At 44.8% G+C, this 12,803-nt stretch overlaps 3 protein-coding genes across 3 annotated transcripts; 1 reads left to right on the top strand and 2 right to left on the bottom strand.

Moving 5' to 3' along the window:
* The first annotated feature begins 340 nt into the window (after positions 1–340).
* Positions 341–2,350, top strand: LOC135596735 (IRK-interacting protein-like). The gene is made up of 2 exons (XM_065088836.1): positions 341–519; positions 610–2,350. Exons 1-2 carry the CDS (start codon positions 445–447, stop codon positions 1,939–1,941), a joined length of 1,407 nt encoding a protein of 468 aa, XP_064944908.1. The 5' UTR covers positions 341–444; the 3' UTR covers positions 1,942–2,350.
* A 2,310-nt stretch (positions 2,351–4,660) lies between these two features.
* LOC135596734 (uncharacterized) lies at positions 4,661–5,794 on the bottom strand. The gene has a single exon (XM_065088835.1). It carries the CDS (start codon positions 5,408–5,410, stop codon positions 4,754–4,756), a length of 657 nt encoding a protein of 218 aa, XP_064944907.1. The 5' UTR covers positions 5,411–5,794; the 3' UTR covers positions 4,661–4,753.
* A 3,132-nt stretch (positions 5,795–8,926) lies between these two features.
* Positions 8,927–11,719, bottom strand: LOC135596733 (LRR receptor-like serine/threonine-protein kinase GSO2). Its single transcript, XM_065088834.1, has 4 exons — positions 11,093–11,719; positions 10,717–10,977; positions 9,746–10,618; positions 8,927–9,648 (listed from the first exon to the last, which is right to left on the bottom strand). Exons 1-4 carry the CDS (start codon positions 11,694–11,696, stop codon positions 9,158–9,160), a joined length of 2,229 nt encoding a protein of 742 aa, XP_064944906.1. The 5' UTR covers positions 11,697–11,719; the 3' UTR covers positions 8,927–9,157.
* Positions 11,720–12,803: the final 1,084 nt, after the last annotated feature.

Genomic DNA, 12,803 nt, shown 5'->3' with positions numbered 1-12,803 from the left:
CTCTTACCGGAAGGTCATACTGTCATGATATCGATCATCTCCGCTGGTATCATTCATTAATTGTTGATTCTAATATAACATTTACGTTTGTCTACGGCCATGGTGAGTCCCATGATGCTTCCTTCGTGTGTTCTTGCGATATCCAAAGTCCATGAAACATGGCACTGTTCTGCACTAAAATGCTGATGACTGACCAAGCTTCGGTGATGGATTTCTCCGTGACTCTTAACTGAAGGTGAAGAACAATGGGAGAGCAAAACGAATGAGATAGAATAGAAGAGGGCAAGCAATTCGGCTGTGCTCGGTGCTTTGCGACACAAGGCAACGAAGACTGCAGCGTATTTATTGCATGAAAGCGAAGTTTACACACAGCATTTAAGGCGGTACTCCCTCGCAAGAAGAGGAGAAGGAAGCATCCAAAAGGTGATTTAGCCCGTCTCAGATATGCTCTCTCCTCTCTCATCACCTTCCTCTTCTTCCCTCGCCCCTCCGCCTCCTCGCTCTCCGGCTTTCATGCCTGTAAGCACTCTCTTTACTATTCCTCCGTCCTTCAATTGGCTCGCCTTTAGAAACTTCACACGCTTGCATGAATTCTTTGCTTGTTGACAGATCGTGGAACACCAGAAAGAAGAGCAGCAGGAGGAAGCCGCGGGAGTGAGATTTAGTGCTTACGTGCACAAGCCCACTCCACTCCACCCCTCCATCGTAGGTTCGTCGACGGTGACCACCCCACCAGCTCTCACCACGCGGCGGCCATCCCGGACCAGAGGCCAGGACGATGGCGAGGCCGTGTACGTCTCCTGCGACAAGTGCCGCCCCACCTCCCGCGACAAGCTCATCTCCGTTGTCCCCCTCGACAACGCCGCCGGACACAAGCATTCCCCCGCGGGCTCTTCTTCCCCTGGCCCCGGCGGCCTCCTTCGCTCATTGTTCCTATCTGTCACCCGCCGGAGCCCCACCGCTGCTGCCGGCGTCGCATCAACCGCCTCGGCGGCCTCCGCTGTCCGTGAAGACCAGTGGCGTCTCGTGGCGGCGGAACTGTCCAGGAAGCTCCTCCACGCCACGCGGAAACGCGACGAAGCCCTCCTCGAGGCTTCTCGCCTCGAGTATTCCCTCACCGAGCTGGAGCGCAAGATCGACCGCCTCGAATCTCATTGCCGCGACCTCCGGGCTTCCATCCAACCTGGCCCTGCTCTCGGCCCCTCCACGGCTCCCTTCCCGACGGAGGCCTTCCACGTAGCCATCGCCGACGCACGCGCTGCCGTCCGCCAGCTCGCCCGCTCTCTCATCGCGCATGTCCGACTCGGCCCACCCGGGTCGCGGTCCTCCGACCGGTTGACGGCGTTGATCCAGCACGACGACCCCTGGGCCGCCGTCCAATGGCGGAGGAACCCCGGCGGCTTGCTGTTCCACATGGAGGCGCTACTGAGCCAGGCATTCTACGCCGGGTTCGAGGAGGACGACGAAGAGGAGGCGAGGCTGATCGACCCGGCGGCCCGGTGCGAGGCGAGCCGGGCGGGGTACGAGGCGGTCCGGGGGCTGGGATGGGACGAGGTGCTCTGCAAGGGAACGCGGCACTACAGTGAGGGGCTGAGTCGGTTCTGCGACCGGAAGATGAGCGAGGTGGTGGGGGTGGTGGGGTGGGACCGGGCGTGGCCGGAGGGGCTGCTACAGGCCTTCTTCGAGGCGGCGAAGGGGGCATGGGTGGTGCGGCTCATGGCGCGGTCCGTTCACCCGGCGCTGCCAGTGCTGAGGGCGGACCAGGGGGCGCGGTTCGACTGCCGGTTCATGGAGGACGTCGCGGCTGACCGGGTCCGGCGGCTGACCCCGGCGAACGTGCGGATGATGGTGGCACCGGGGTTCCACGTGTACAACGCCGGCGGCGGTGGGGTGGTCAAGTGCACGGTGCTCTGCGCCTACAACAGCTGTAACAGCGAATGAGTGGCGGAAAGAAGTTCCGAAAAGCCTCCTCGATGGGTTAGCAGCAGGAGATCATGATGTGAGGGGCAGAGAATAATTTTGTGCATGGGGATATACCAACAATGTCACCGAACCTTTTTATTTTATTTTTATTTTATGGTTTTCCTGCTCTAATGTGAAGTTGTTTATAAGATTTTAGATCTTATTTGCTATGGTTCGATTATTTTGTTTTTTAGGTGGTGGAAGATTACAACACATGTAGAGTAATAGGTGGATCTTTTGATCCTTCAGATCAACTTCTGATAAAATTAATTTTTTTTTTTATATCAAAATCTTATCTGATATATTTTTAAATATTAATAAAAATATCAATAATATATTGTAAGATGTTGGATTCAAATCTTATATTCATTAATTATTTCTTATTAATTTTTATCGAATTAATCATATTATATTTACTTGAGGGTGTCTTTGTTTTTTACTTAGACTATACATATATATATTATATATATATATATATATATCATCACTTTTTACTTCCCCCTAACCTCATTCATCTTCTTTTCCTCTTAAAACATGTTTCTAAAATTTAAATTATAATTCTTATAAAATCTTTCAAAAATAAAAAAAAAATATATGAATTGAGTATTATAAAAAATGGTATACGGGTGAGGATATACGAGTCTAATGTATTTTAGATAAACTTAAAGAAAATTATGAGAAAATTAAATGAAATATACTTAATTTTGAATCTTAAATATGATGGATTTTGTAAACAAGTGTGTCTCAGCTTATTTTCGAGTGTAATAGGTTAATCTTAATTAAACCATCTTAAATTTATTAATTATTAAATTTTATTTTTTTATATATTATATGAGTGTATCTTAGTTTATTTTCGAGTGCAACTATATCAACTTCAATCAAACCATTTTAAACTTTCATTAATCTACTATGACATCATTCTAACATCATTAATAATATTTTTAGAAAAAAAATTAGGATAATTTATTATCAAAATTTAAAACTTTTTAGATAGATTCTACGAACAAATGTATTTTAGTTAATTCTTAAGCGTCACATGAAAGGAGAGATAGAGGTGGAAATGGAAGAAAAGGCGGAAAAGTTAGAGGAGGAGGAGGAGGTTGTGAAGAAAAATATGGTGGTAAAAAAAAAAAAGGATGGTTTTGGACTAATCGGTTCATTAGTCCAAATTGATTCATTAAAATTTTGTGAGAGCAAAATTGGTATTTATGAAAAGGCATTTTTAAGCTTACTATTTAGAGTCCCTTTTTTTTATATTTTTTTATTCTTAATAATTATTTTAAAAAATAATATTTTATTATTTATAGTCTATCTAATTCTAATTTTATCTTTTTTTATCTTTTTATCCCCTTCCTTGCCTGTTTAATTATAATCATCGCATACACATTCTACCACTATCAACGCTTCTAGCATTCTCTATTGTCTTTCGTTGCCCATCAACATGCACTTGTTGTCTCTTCGATATTATCCTTTGATGAGTATGATGAAAAAGAGGAAGAGAAGAAAATAATGTTTACGCCCATTTATGAAATGATAGCTTTGAGATATTAATTTTTTTTAAAATAAAATTATAAATAGGAATCTCAAACAATCACGAGGGTCATCATATCGAAATACTAATTGGTCAGATGTAATAAAGAGTAACATATTTACTTTTAGTATGTTAAGGATATATTGAGCCGCAACCTGACGGATTGGCCAACCCAACCCAACCCAACCCGAGCCCGACAAAGTAGATTAAGTAGGCTTCCATAAGGCCCCAATCGAGCGACGCCAAGCCTCCGTTGGAGTCGATTAATCAACAGATACATCGAGTTTCAAATCCTCCGTTTTCCCAACTTTCATCATTCATTCATTCTTTCGTTCCATAGCTGTTCAAACTCCCATTGATTAGATACGGTGTGTGTGTCGTGAGAAAAACCAGTCGCTAATGGTCCCTTTCGCTGTCCTCTTTGGAATACACACACCTCCAAACGTACCGAGACTTTATCACGCACGGATTGCTCGATGGGTTCAGATGTGCCTGTCGAGCGTCCTGGTTTTACATGGTAACCTGGCAAGAGGCGGAAGGAAGAACACAACCAGTTGCGTGTGGGGAGACGAAATATGATGCAGAGGAATAACAACATATACGATGTGTCCACCTAAACCATCTCTGCAGAGGCACAATGATGCTACTGTTGACTTTATACGGCGTTTGATCACGTAATGGAAAGGCCGGAAAGGACGGAGAAGGAAAACGAGGGTAAGAACACGAAGCAGCCTGAATCCAAGTGTGATGGAGTTAGGTGAAGCGCACCGAGACGTTACGTACGGTGAGACGAAACGACCGAGTTGAATCGGAAGAGTCGTCCGACGAGACGTTTCGGCTGAGGACAACTTCGTACGAGGAAGCTGTTCACCGTACGCTAAGCGAATGATAGTGATACATGATATTTATGACAAATATCTTGACTGAATGATCATTATTACGACAGAAATCTAAAGAATAAAGATGTGCTACGTCTTTGGTTGCCGCATCCAAAATTGGTTTGTCTTCTCACTTGTTCTGGAAATGGTGTGTGTGTCTTGTGTTTCTATCGCCCACTTTACTGTTTGCAACGAATCCATCGAGTTTCTTGTTCTCACCAGTGAATGCGACTTCACAGGGTTTCGATCGAATGACAGGTGACTGAAACGAACAGTTCAAAACTACTAATTGACATCGAAGGAAATTTTACAGGTCTTCGTTTTACAGTGTAGAATGAAAGAGAGTAAAGTGGAGGTAAAGCGGCCAACGATGATCGACTCGTCACCGCCTCCTCCGGAACACATGCTCCTCCTTGGTGTAATGATCGAAGTGCCTGACCCACCGTGGTCGGTCGCCGCCCAAGCTCGGCCCCTTCCCGACGCCGACATGCAGCACCTCCACGCCGCTGCCTATCGGCAGGTACGTCGACCGCACCACCCTCGTCCCCGAGCCGAACACCGCGGCAGCCCCGCCCCGCCGCCTGTCCGCTCCCTTGCGCACCACCACCATCCCCCTCGGCCCCGGCCGTACCTCCCTCAACACCCTCCCCGCGTCCCTGCGCCGGCAGTCCACCACCATAAGGTCCACCCCCTCCAGCTCCCGCATGGCCTCCTCTGCCTCCCCCACCACCACCGACCCCGCCACCGCCGCAGCTCCCGCACGCCGCATCGCCTCCACGTATGCCGCCGCCGACTGCTCGTCAGGGACGACACACACGTGTCGACCTCGCGCGTGCCTAGCGGCAGCTCGCAGCCCGACGCCGGTGGCGGCGCCGGCGTCGCGAGACCATGCTTCCACGATGAGCTGAGCCCTCCAACCTCCGGCCATGGCAGCGACCAACTCGGCAACGTTGGTCTCCTCCAGGTCCCGATCGGCGAGGGCCTTCACGGCGTCGATGTAGGCCTTGGCGGCGTTCTCCGGGCACCAAACCAGCTTCATCTCTTCCCCTCCGTTTCTTCTGGGCTCGTTGAAGAAAAGAGTAGGCTATTGACCAAAGTGGAGCTATGAATGGGTTTTTAATAGCGTCGAAGGAAGATTCCAGCCTTTATAATAGACGACGATATAGTTGCGGAAGGTTGACTTTGGCACAATCCGGCAACAAGTCGCGATTTGGATTACAGCAGCAGACGCGGACAAACTGGGCCTTTTTTTTGTCAGCTTCGTGTGCTGCTGTAAACAACCGAAACTGCAGCTTGGAACTTATAGCTCCTCCTCAAACTGAGATCCGGGCACATCTGGCTTAACATAATCCATCTCAGTTAAGCCAGATCTTAGAAGAAGAATTATTAAGGAGGCTTCGCTAAGATTGACTTGTGCATCTATAAACATGGATTTGGTGGAAATCTGAGCAAGTTGTGTGTTGTTTAGACGACGAAGAAAGGGTCTTAACTTAATGGCTGCTCACGAGGACAGTTGACTTCTGATGGGTGCGAGGAAGGCGGTGCACCGGGGAAGTGGCCAAGAGCTGGCATTCAAGACGGGATAAGGGCAACGAGTCGCATGTGAAGGTACGAAGGTGGAGACCACATGTAGCGTGGCCGTACTCATCCTTGGGGTGGAAGAAACTTGCGGTCGGAAAGGAACAGAAGACGAGAGGAGTGGGTCAACTCATCGGACCATCGGAAACGGTAAGTGGGAATGGTGCGCGCGCGGGGGGTCGCCGCCTTGGAACAGGAAGAATCCGCGTGGGATGGAAGATGAAGTGAAAGAATGGAATGGCTACGTGGATCAGATGTGTCATCAACGTCCATCCGCTCATATTTTACTTGTGAAAACTGTGTGCCGATGTTTTGAGCTGAGGCCGCAATATGTGCAAACTGAGAGACAAGCTGAAGACAACCGAACCTTACTTAGCACAAGGTGTCCTACTGCTCTATCTCTTCGTTAATGTCCAATAAATCCTTTCCTTCCTTCTATAATGATCTATCACTTTTCATAAATTTATCACCCCTTTGCCCAGGTTTAAGTGATTCAGATTTGTCACCCATATATATATATATATATATATATATATATATATATATATATATATATAAAATCAAAGATCTATAATTTCTTTTGGATCAAAGAGGGTAACTAGTCTCTTAATTACTTGAGTACTTATGTCACTTGGCTAACTCTTATATTCCAAGCCGACAAGATATTCTGATCAATTCTATGGTTAATGTTATCTTAATCTACATGTTCATGAGTTTTAAGATTTCTAAAAAGATTAAGATGATCTTTTAGAAATTTTTTAGAAATGATAATGATAATTATAAGAAGTTTAAGCTATTTAGTTTGGATTGCATCACATCTCCAGAAGAGGTTGAAGGTCTAGGCATCAAGAATTTTCACCTTGTTAGGAAAAGCATGAAAGTAAAGAGAATCATTGCCTTGATCAATAATGATTCTTCTTTATCGGCTATTTCATGTATTTCCTTAATCAATAATTTCCTTGATCAATAATCATTTGATGCATGAGAGATCAGTATCAAGGGCTCTTCAAATGATAAAGTTAGTGGTGGAATATGAATAATATTTTTATTTTTCTATCCCCTGTCATATTATGGGAGCCGACTTTTATACTTGGACGGTCGATGGTGGGAGGCTGATAGCTCCTCCCCTCAATCTGTGGTCCTTCAAAGGCTCTTTTATATCGACGACTGATTGATACATTTCACTGTGATACGCTGTTAGTGAAAGACGAGTGCGAGAGTGTCGTTTGTTTAGGTTAAAGTATGCAGTATAAGCAAACAACTGTTGCTTATGCTAGGTGACCAGAAAAGAGAAAGATGGTCCTTATCATCGAGGATTAATTCTCCCTATAAACATGCAACCGAAAAAGAGGGAGATGGGCTTCGCCATTAAGGGTTAATACTCCTGAGCGTACAGTCTATCCCAAAATTATGATTGGTAAAAGGTAAAAAATCGTTTTCCTACCACTTGCCACAGGGAGAAGGAGGCTACATAGGCTCCTCTGTCCTCGACTTAAGTGACATAGATAGCTAGATGAGTCCGTACGTCAAAACTAAGGTCATCTTATTCCTAATATTAACGAGATAGAAATAGGTCAAAAATGTATTATTTACAAAAATGTAAAACTATGCTAGCAACGTAACATAATGACTGTCACTCCCGATATAATTAAACAATAAATATAAATTGATTACATAAAATTTAAAATTTTTAGTATATGAGATAGTAGAGGGAAATATGATAACAAAACCAATCTTAATCATATGGAATGTTCACCAATCTCCTAGTCAAAATCTATCGAATTTTTTATTTTAAAATTATTAGGTAAAAAATAGAGTATACAAATTTTAATTAACAAACTATTAAGTGTTAAAAAAATAACAAATAAAAAAGATGAAGTTTAGAAAGAATTTGGAGATGTATAATTGTTGTGTGAAAGTAAAATCTCGAGAAGAATGATTGAGATTCTCAGGATTCAACCGATATTATTTCTTTTGTGAGTATTGTCAACTTTACTAGCCTTTTCAAATGAACCAAATAATAAAACTAAAATAAAATATAACTAGAAAGATGATAGAAGAGAAAAGAGTATTTCTGATTCACATGAATAGGATCTATTATTTACAGAGTCTAAAAATGTATCCTTTTACAGTAAAAGAGTATTGTCCAAAGGGCACATCTTCTCACATATAATCATCAAAATATAGTTTTTTTTTTTTTCAAAAAATAAGTTTTAAAAATAACTCCAACATATTGTTAACAAAATTCTGAAGATTTTAAAGATCCTAAAAATTCTAAAACTTATGACATCAGTTTCTTCTGACTTCATTCAACATAGAAGCATGGGGGAGATGTAGCAACTCAAGCCTTTTGAAGCTTAAAGTGGAAAAAGATATGGTGGACTTGTGCAAAATGGAGCAATGAATTTAGATTTCTGGTACTCAATCCACATTCCTGCATGCATCCATAGTGGAGGAATCAAGTGCAAAGGAAAATACCAGGGCCAAATTCTTCTTATCATCTGCCATAAGTTATTGTTTTCCTTGCTAAGTAGAACCAAACTTACCACCTTACCACCTTAAGAATGAATCTGAACTGATGTGCACAGACAAAATTGGGTGATGATCCACCAGGAATTCCTTCCTGGAAATTTCTAACAAGAACACAAAAACATAAGCTCCCATGCAAATGGTTCAAAATAGGACATGAAACTATTTATTTGTTGTTGTTGTTGTTATTTTTTTTGCTACTGCTGCTTTTTTGCAATGCATGCATATTTTATTGTCTTTTTACCTTTTTTTTCTCTTTTTGTTCCTTGATCATGAATTCTTATGTGTTCTTAGTATTATTTACATATATATATATATATATATATATATATATATATATATCTGGGATGTGTTGGGATAATTAACTTGGTTTCGACAAGCTTGTCATAGAGAGCAATTTTACCCTGAGAAACACTGGCCACAAGCGGCGTCATATTCGACTCACGGGTTGCCCAAACTTGTTGGCTCTTTCTGCATGGATTCATCCACAAAGAAGAGAATCATAATACTTGTGGCGATTAGATGAATACAAACTTGGTCTTATCAGATTCTCTCAGGAGCCATGAGAGGACCATAACTTTTACCCTCAGCTAAAACTCAAGTCAGGTACCGATAAATCATGTTACAAGATCAAGGAAGTATGTACTCAAATGAGAAGCAACATGAACACAACTAGTTCTTAGATCTGTCTGCAACAGCAGTTGCTGCCGCTGCTCATCTCTTGAAGCACTGCCTCCATCGTGGGCCTTTGACTCGGGACCTCGCTAGTGCAGAGCAATGCAATGCCTACTAATGTAGCTGCCTCCGGCTTAGAGTAGTTGCCCTGGAGGTTCTCATCGATGAGGTCTTCGAGTTTACCAGACTCAGCTTCCGGTCTCAAGTGAGACGTCCTCGTGTTGCCGGTGAGGATTTGGAACACGATGACCCCGAAGGCATACACATCACTCTTCTCCGAGAACCGGCCGACGGTGGCGTACTCGGGAGCCATGTAACCCATGGCAGCACTTGTTTTGAGGGACGAGAACACCACGTCGTCTGCCAGTAACTTGTGCAGGCCAGAGCCAGAGAGCAAAGGGTTGAATTGATGGTCGATGAGAACCTTGGCTGCCGATAAGTTTTGGTGGAGCAGAGATGGCTTGTTTGCTCTGTCGCCGTGCAAATACTCGATGCCTGTTGCAAGAATCCAACGACGTCCAGTTGTGTTCATTCCTTGATACAAGATCATCAACATCATTTATCGATAGGATATATGTAAAAAAGATTATACCTTTGGCAATGCCTTTGATGATAGAGACTCTCATAGGCCAGTCGAGAACCTTGTGAATCCCATCTCCCTTCACATCCAGATACTCCGACAGGCTCCCATTAGCAACGAAATCATAAATAAGGAAGCATTCCCCTCTCGCTCTCGAGTAGCAGAAGCCCCTCAATCCAACAAGATTCTCATGCCTCAGCAACGTCAGTGTCCTCAGCCCCTTCAGGAACTCAGCTTCCTCCGACTTGCAACTGGTCTTGTTGATTCTCTTGACTGCGATCTGGGTTCCATCTCGCAGTATCCCCTTGTATGTGGCTGCAAAGCTACTCTTCTTCCCGAGCAAGTTGACCTCCGAAAAGTACTGAGTCGCGCACTCCACCTCCTCCAGATTGAACCTGTAGATCTGAGACACCTCCTGAGAGAGCCCATTAATGCCGCCGCTCCTCTCATCGGTCATAGGATCCCAGTGGCTGGAGTACTCGAGGCTAATCAGTGGAGAAGCAGCTCGATAGGAGAACTTGGTCGGATCAGCGCTAAGCAGACCGTTTGAGACCTCAAACAGACCACCGATCTTTTGCTTCCGGAGCCGGAACCAGAGGAAGGCCATTAGTCCACAAACCATAACTCCAAAGACAACTATGGTGGTCGCGACGACGATCACTACGTTGGTGGACTTGGAAGAGCTGGAGCAGTGGGTTGCACTGCAATCTGCAGAGATATTAACAGATTGTGGAATGTCCTGAGGTGCCAGGCCGGCGCTAAATGGTTCAGGTCTGCTCGCATTGAGGAGGTCAGCAGAAGTGCAAGCCCTCAGATCGGTGAATCCAGTTCCACACAGATCAGTGTTGTTCCCATATTTGAAGTTTCCGCCCAATTTCTTGAGTTCTTGAGACATAACAAGTGCGATCTTAGTTCATATGCGAGTTGAGGGAGGAGGTACACAAGAATCGAAATTAGAAGGGGATCGTGGGAAGATATATTACCTGAAGGCACGTTGCCGGAAAGCAAGTTGCTTTGAACATCTAATACTGTCAGCTGAGGAAGCTGAGATAGCTTGACGGGTATTGAACCGAAAAGCTGGTTGAAGCTCACATCCAACCATGTCAACTCGGTTAAATCTCCCAAGGTCGCAGGTATTGCTCCATTTAGGTGATTTGATTGCAGGGCGAGCATGTTGAGATTCTTCAGAAGCGCCAGCTTGGGGGGTACGCTCCCAGACAGCTTGTTATTAGAAAGCTGGAGGACTGAAGGAAATGGGAGGAAGAAAGGTGGCATCAGACATGTAAGAGAGCTCCACAAGGATCGTAAGGTTCTACAAATCCCTACTGCACTGCAGTCGGTTTGCTACATTGGACTCACCTTGGAGGCCACCCATGTTGCCAATCTCCTTCGGGATGCTGCCTGAGAGGTTATTGACGTTGAGATAGAGATCACTCAGCCGAGACAGGTTCCCGATCTCTCTCGGAATCACCCCGGAGATCTTGTTGAAATGAAGGTAGAGCCCCGTGAGGCCCTCGAGCTCCGCCAGCACCGGAGCGATGGAGCCCGAGAGCCCCCTCCCCTGGAGAGAGATGTTGGCCACCTTCCCGCTCTCGTCGCAGGCCACCCCCTCGAAGTCACCTCGGCAGGGCTCCCCCTCGCTGGTCCACGAGGTGAGGAGCCTGTTCTCCGGGTCCAAAGAGACCTTCAACTCCATGAGAGCTCTCAGCTCATCACTCCCACGCACTGACCTCTGGTGGACGACGAAGGAGAGGAGGAGGAGGAGGGAGAAGAGAAGGCCATGGCTGCGGGGTGAAGCTGAGCCCATTGCAGCAAGGGGAAGACCTCTCTGGGCCGGGGCGCTCTCGGAGAAGAGGATGAAGGGAAAAGGAATCAAGCGTGGGAGGGCTTGCTTTCTTCTTTTTCTCGGTGGGAAGGAAAGAAGGTAGCAGAGAAAGCCAAGGGAGGGGAGTAAAGAAGACATTTTTCTTGGACGAAAAGATGGGTGGGGCAGTGCCTCAAGAGGAGAGATGGCAAAGAAGACGAGAACAGGGTGGACCAGCGACAGAGCCCGAGAGGTTGATGACAGGGAATTCAAGCAGTTATTAGATTTCTCTCGGATCTTGTCGTGGGTGTCAGAGTTCTTCAATCTTGTCGTATAATGTCCTCTCCAACTCACAAACACTATTCCTATTAAACTCATCAAATAAATATAGATGTAAAAGCTTTTCATATTAATCTAACATAGGTTATATATATATATATATATACATAATATAATCGGATGGAGTTGACTACTCTGGTTTGACCAGCTAAAAATATAAAGATAAGAAAGATCTAAGATAAAACAAAACGAAATATTATCTATATTTGTTCCCTTTACGAGTAGTATTGGAAGAGGAAGACGATGAAAATTATTCTTGTGAGAAAAAAAGCTGCATATTTTTACAGGACGGAAAATGTAAAGATTTCAAACTTCAAATACTTCCATCCCCTTCTCGAATTCAAACTTGTTTCGAATCGACAGCTTGAATCGATCTATTGGCACCCCCCAAGCGAAGACCGGGGAACCTTCGATATGGCCTCATGGGAGACGGCGGCTGGTCCACCACGCCATCATCTAAACACTTCAAAACCGGAGATGAACCCATTTCAAGTAATTTCTTTCAATGCTGTCACCCATTTCAAAGAACGAACTGCTTTGTTTGGGTCTTCAGATCCACAGACATCCACCACGGAGGAGACTTGTTGTTGTGGTGTGGAATACTAACGTATTCACACATACATCTCTATCCTATCCTATTCTATTCTTTCCATGCAAAAAGCATGGGATCCATCCTTGACGAAATATAGCTTTAGTGGAATCAGGTTCTCTCTGCACTCCACTTCCCGTGGACATGATTGCATGGAAGAAGATGTTGTCCATTCGGTGTAGACAAATATGATGGTGACCGAGACAAAAAGGCTCGAATGTGATTCTTCCTTCCGTGGACAAATGTATCGATTAGGGAAGACTTGGGTGGGGGATTTGTCAACACCAAACAAGCTGTTGGAAGGAGACCCAATTTTCTTGTGAAAAAATTTCCCATGA

Source organism: Musa acuminata, chromosome BXJ1-11 (genome assembly GCF_036884655.1).
Source record: "Musa acuminata AAA Group cultivar baxijiao chromosome BXJ1-11, Cavendish_Baxijiao_AAA, whole genome shotgun sequence".
Taxonomy (NCBI): domain Eukaryota; kingdom Viridiplantae; phylum Streptophyta; class Magnoliopsida; order Zingiberales; family Musaceae; genus Musa; species Musa acuminata.
Note: the sequence above shows the minus strand (reverse complement) of the source record. Positions and strands in the feature narration are given on the sequence as shown.

What these genes read in the sequence shown, in the direction of transcription:
- LOC135596735 (XM_065088836.1), top strand. Translation starts at nt 445, where the DNA reads ATGCTCTCTCCTCTCTCATCACCTTCCTCTTCTTCCCTCGCCCCTCCG. An exon ending in GCTCTCCGGCTTTCATGCCT is followed by an intron (nt 520 to 609) that starts GTAAGCACTCTC and finishes GCTTGTTGACAG; the next exon opens with ATCGTGGAACACCAGAAAGA.
- LOC135596734 (XM_065088835.1), bottom strand. Translation starts at nt 5,410, where the DNA reads ATGAAGCTGGTTTGGTGCCCGGAGAACGCCGCCAAGGCCTACATCGAC.
- LOC135596733 (XM_065088834.1), bottom strand. Translation starts at nt 11,696, where the DNA reads ATGTCTTCTTTACTCCCCTCCCTTGGCTTTCTCTGCTACCTTCTTTCC. An exon ending in CAACATGGGTGGCCTCCAAG is followed by an intron (nt 10,978 to 11,092) that starts GTGAGTCCAATG and finishes CATTTCCTTCAG; the next exon opens with TCCTCCAGCTTTCTAATAAC. An exon ending in TTCCGGCAACGTGCCTTCAG is followed by an intron (nt 10,619 to 10,716) that starts GTAATATATCTT and finishes TTATGTCTCAAG; the next exon opens with AACTCAAGAAATTGGGCGGA.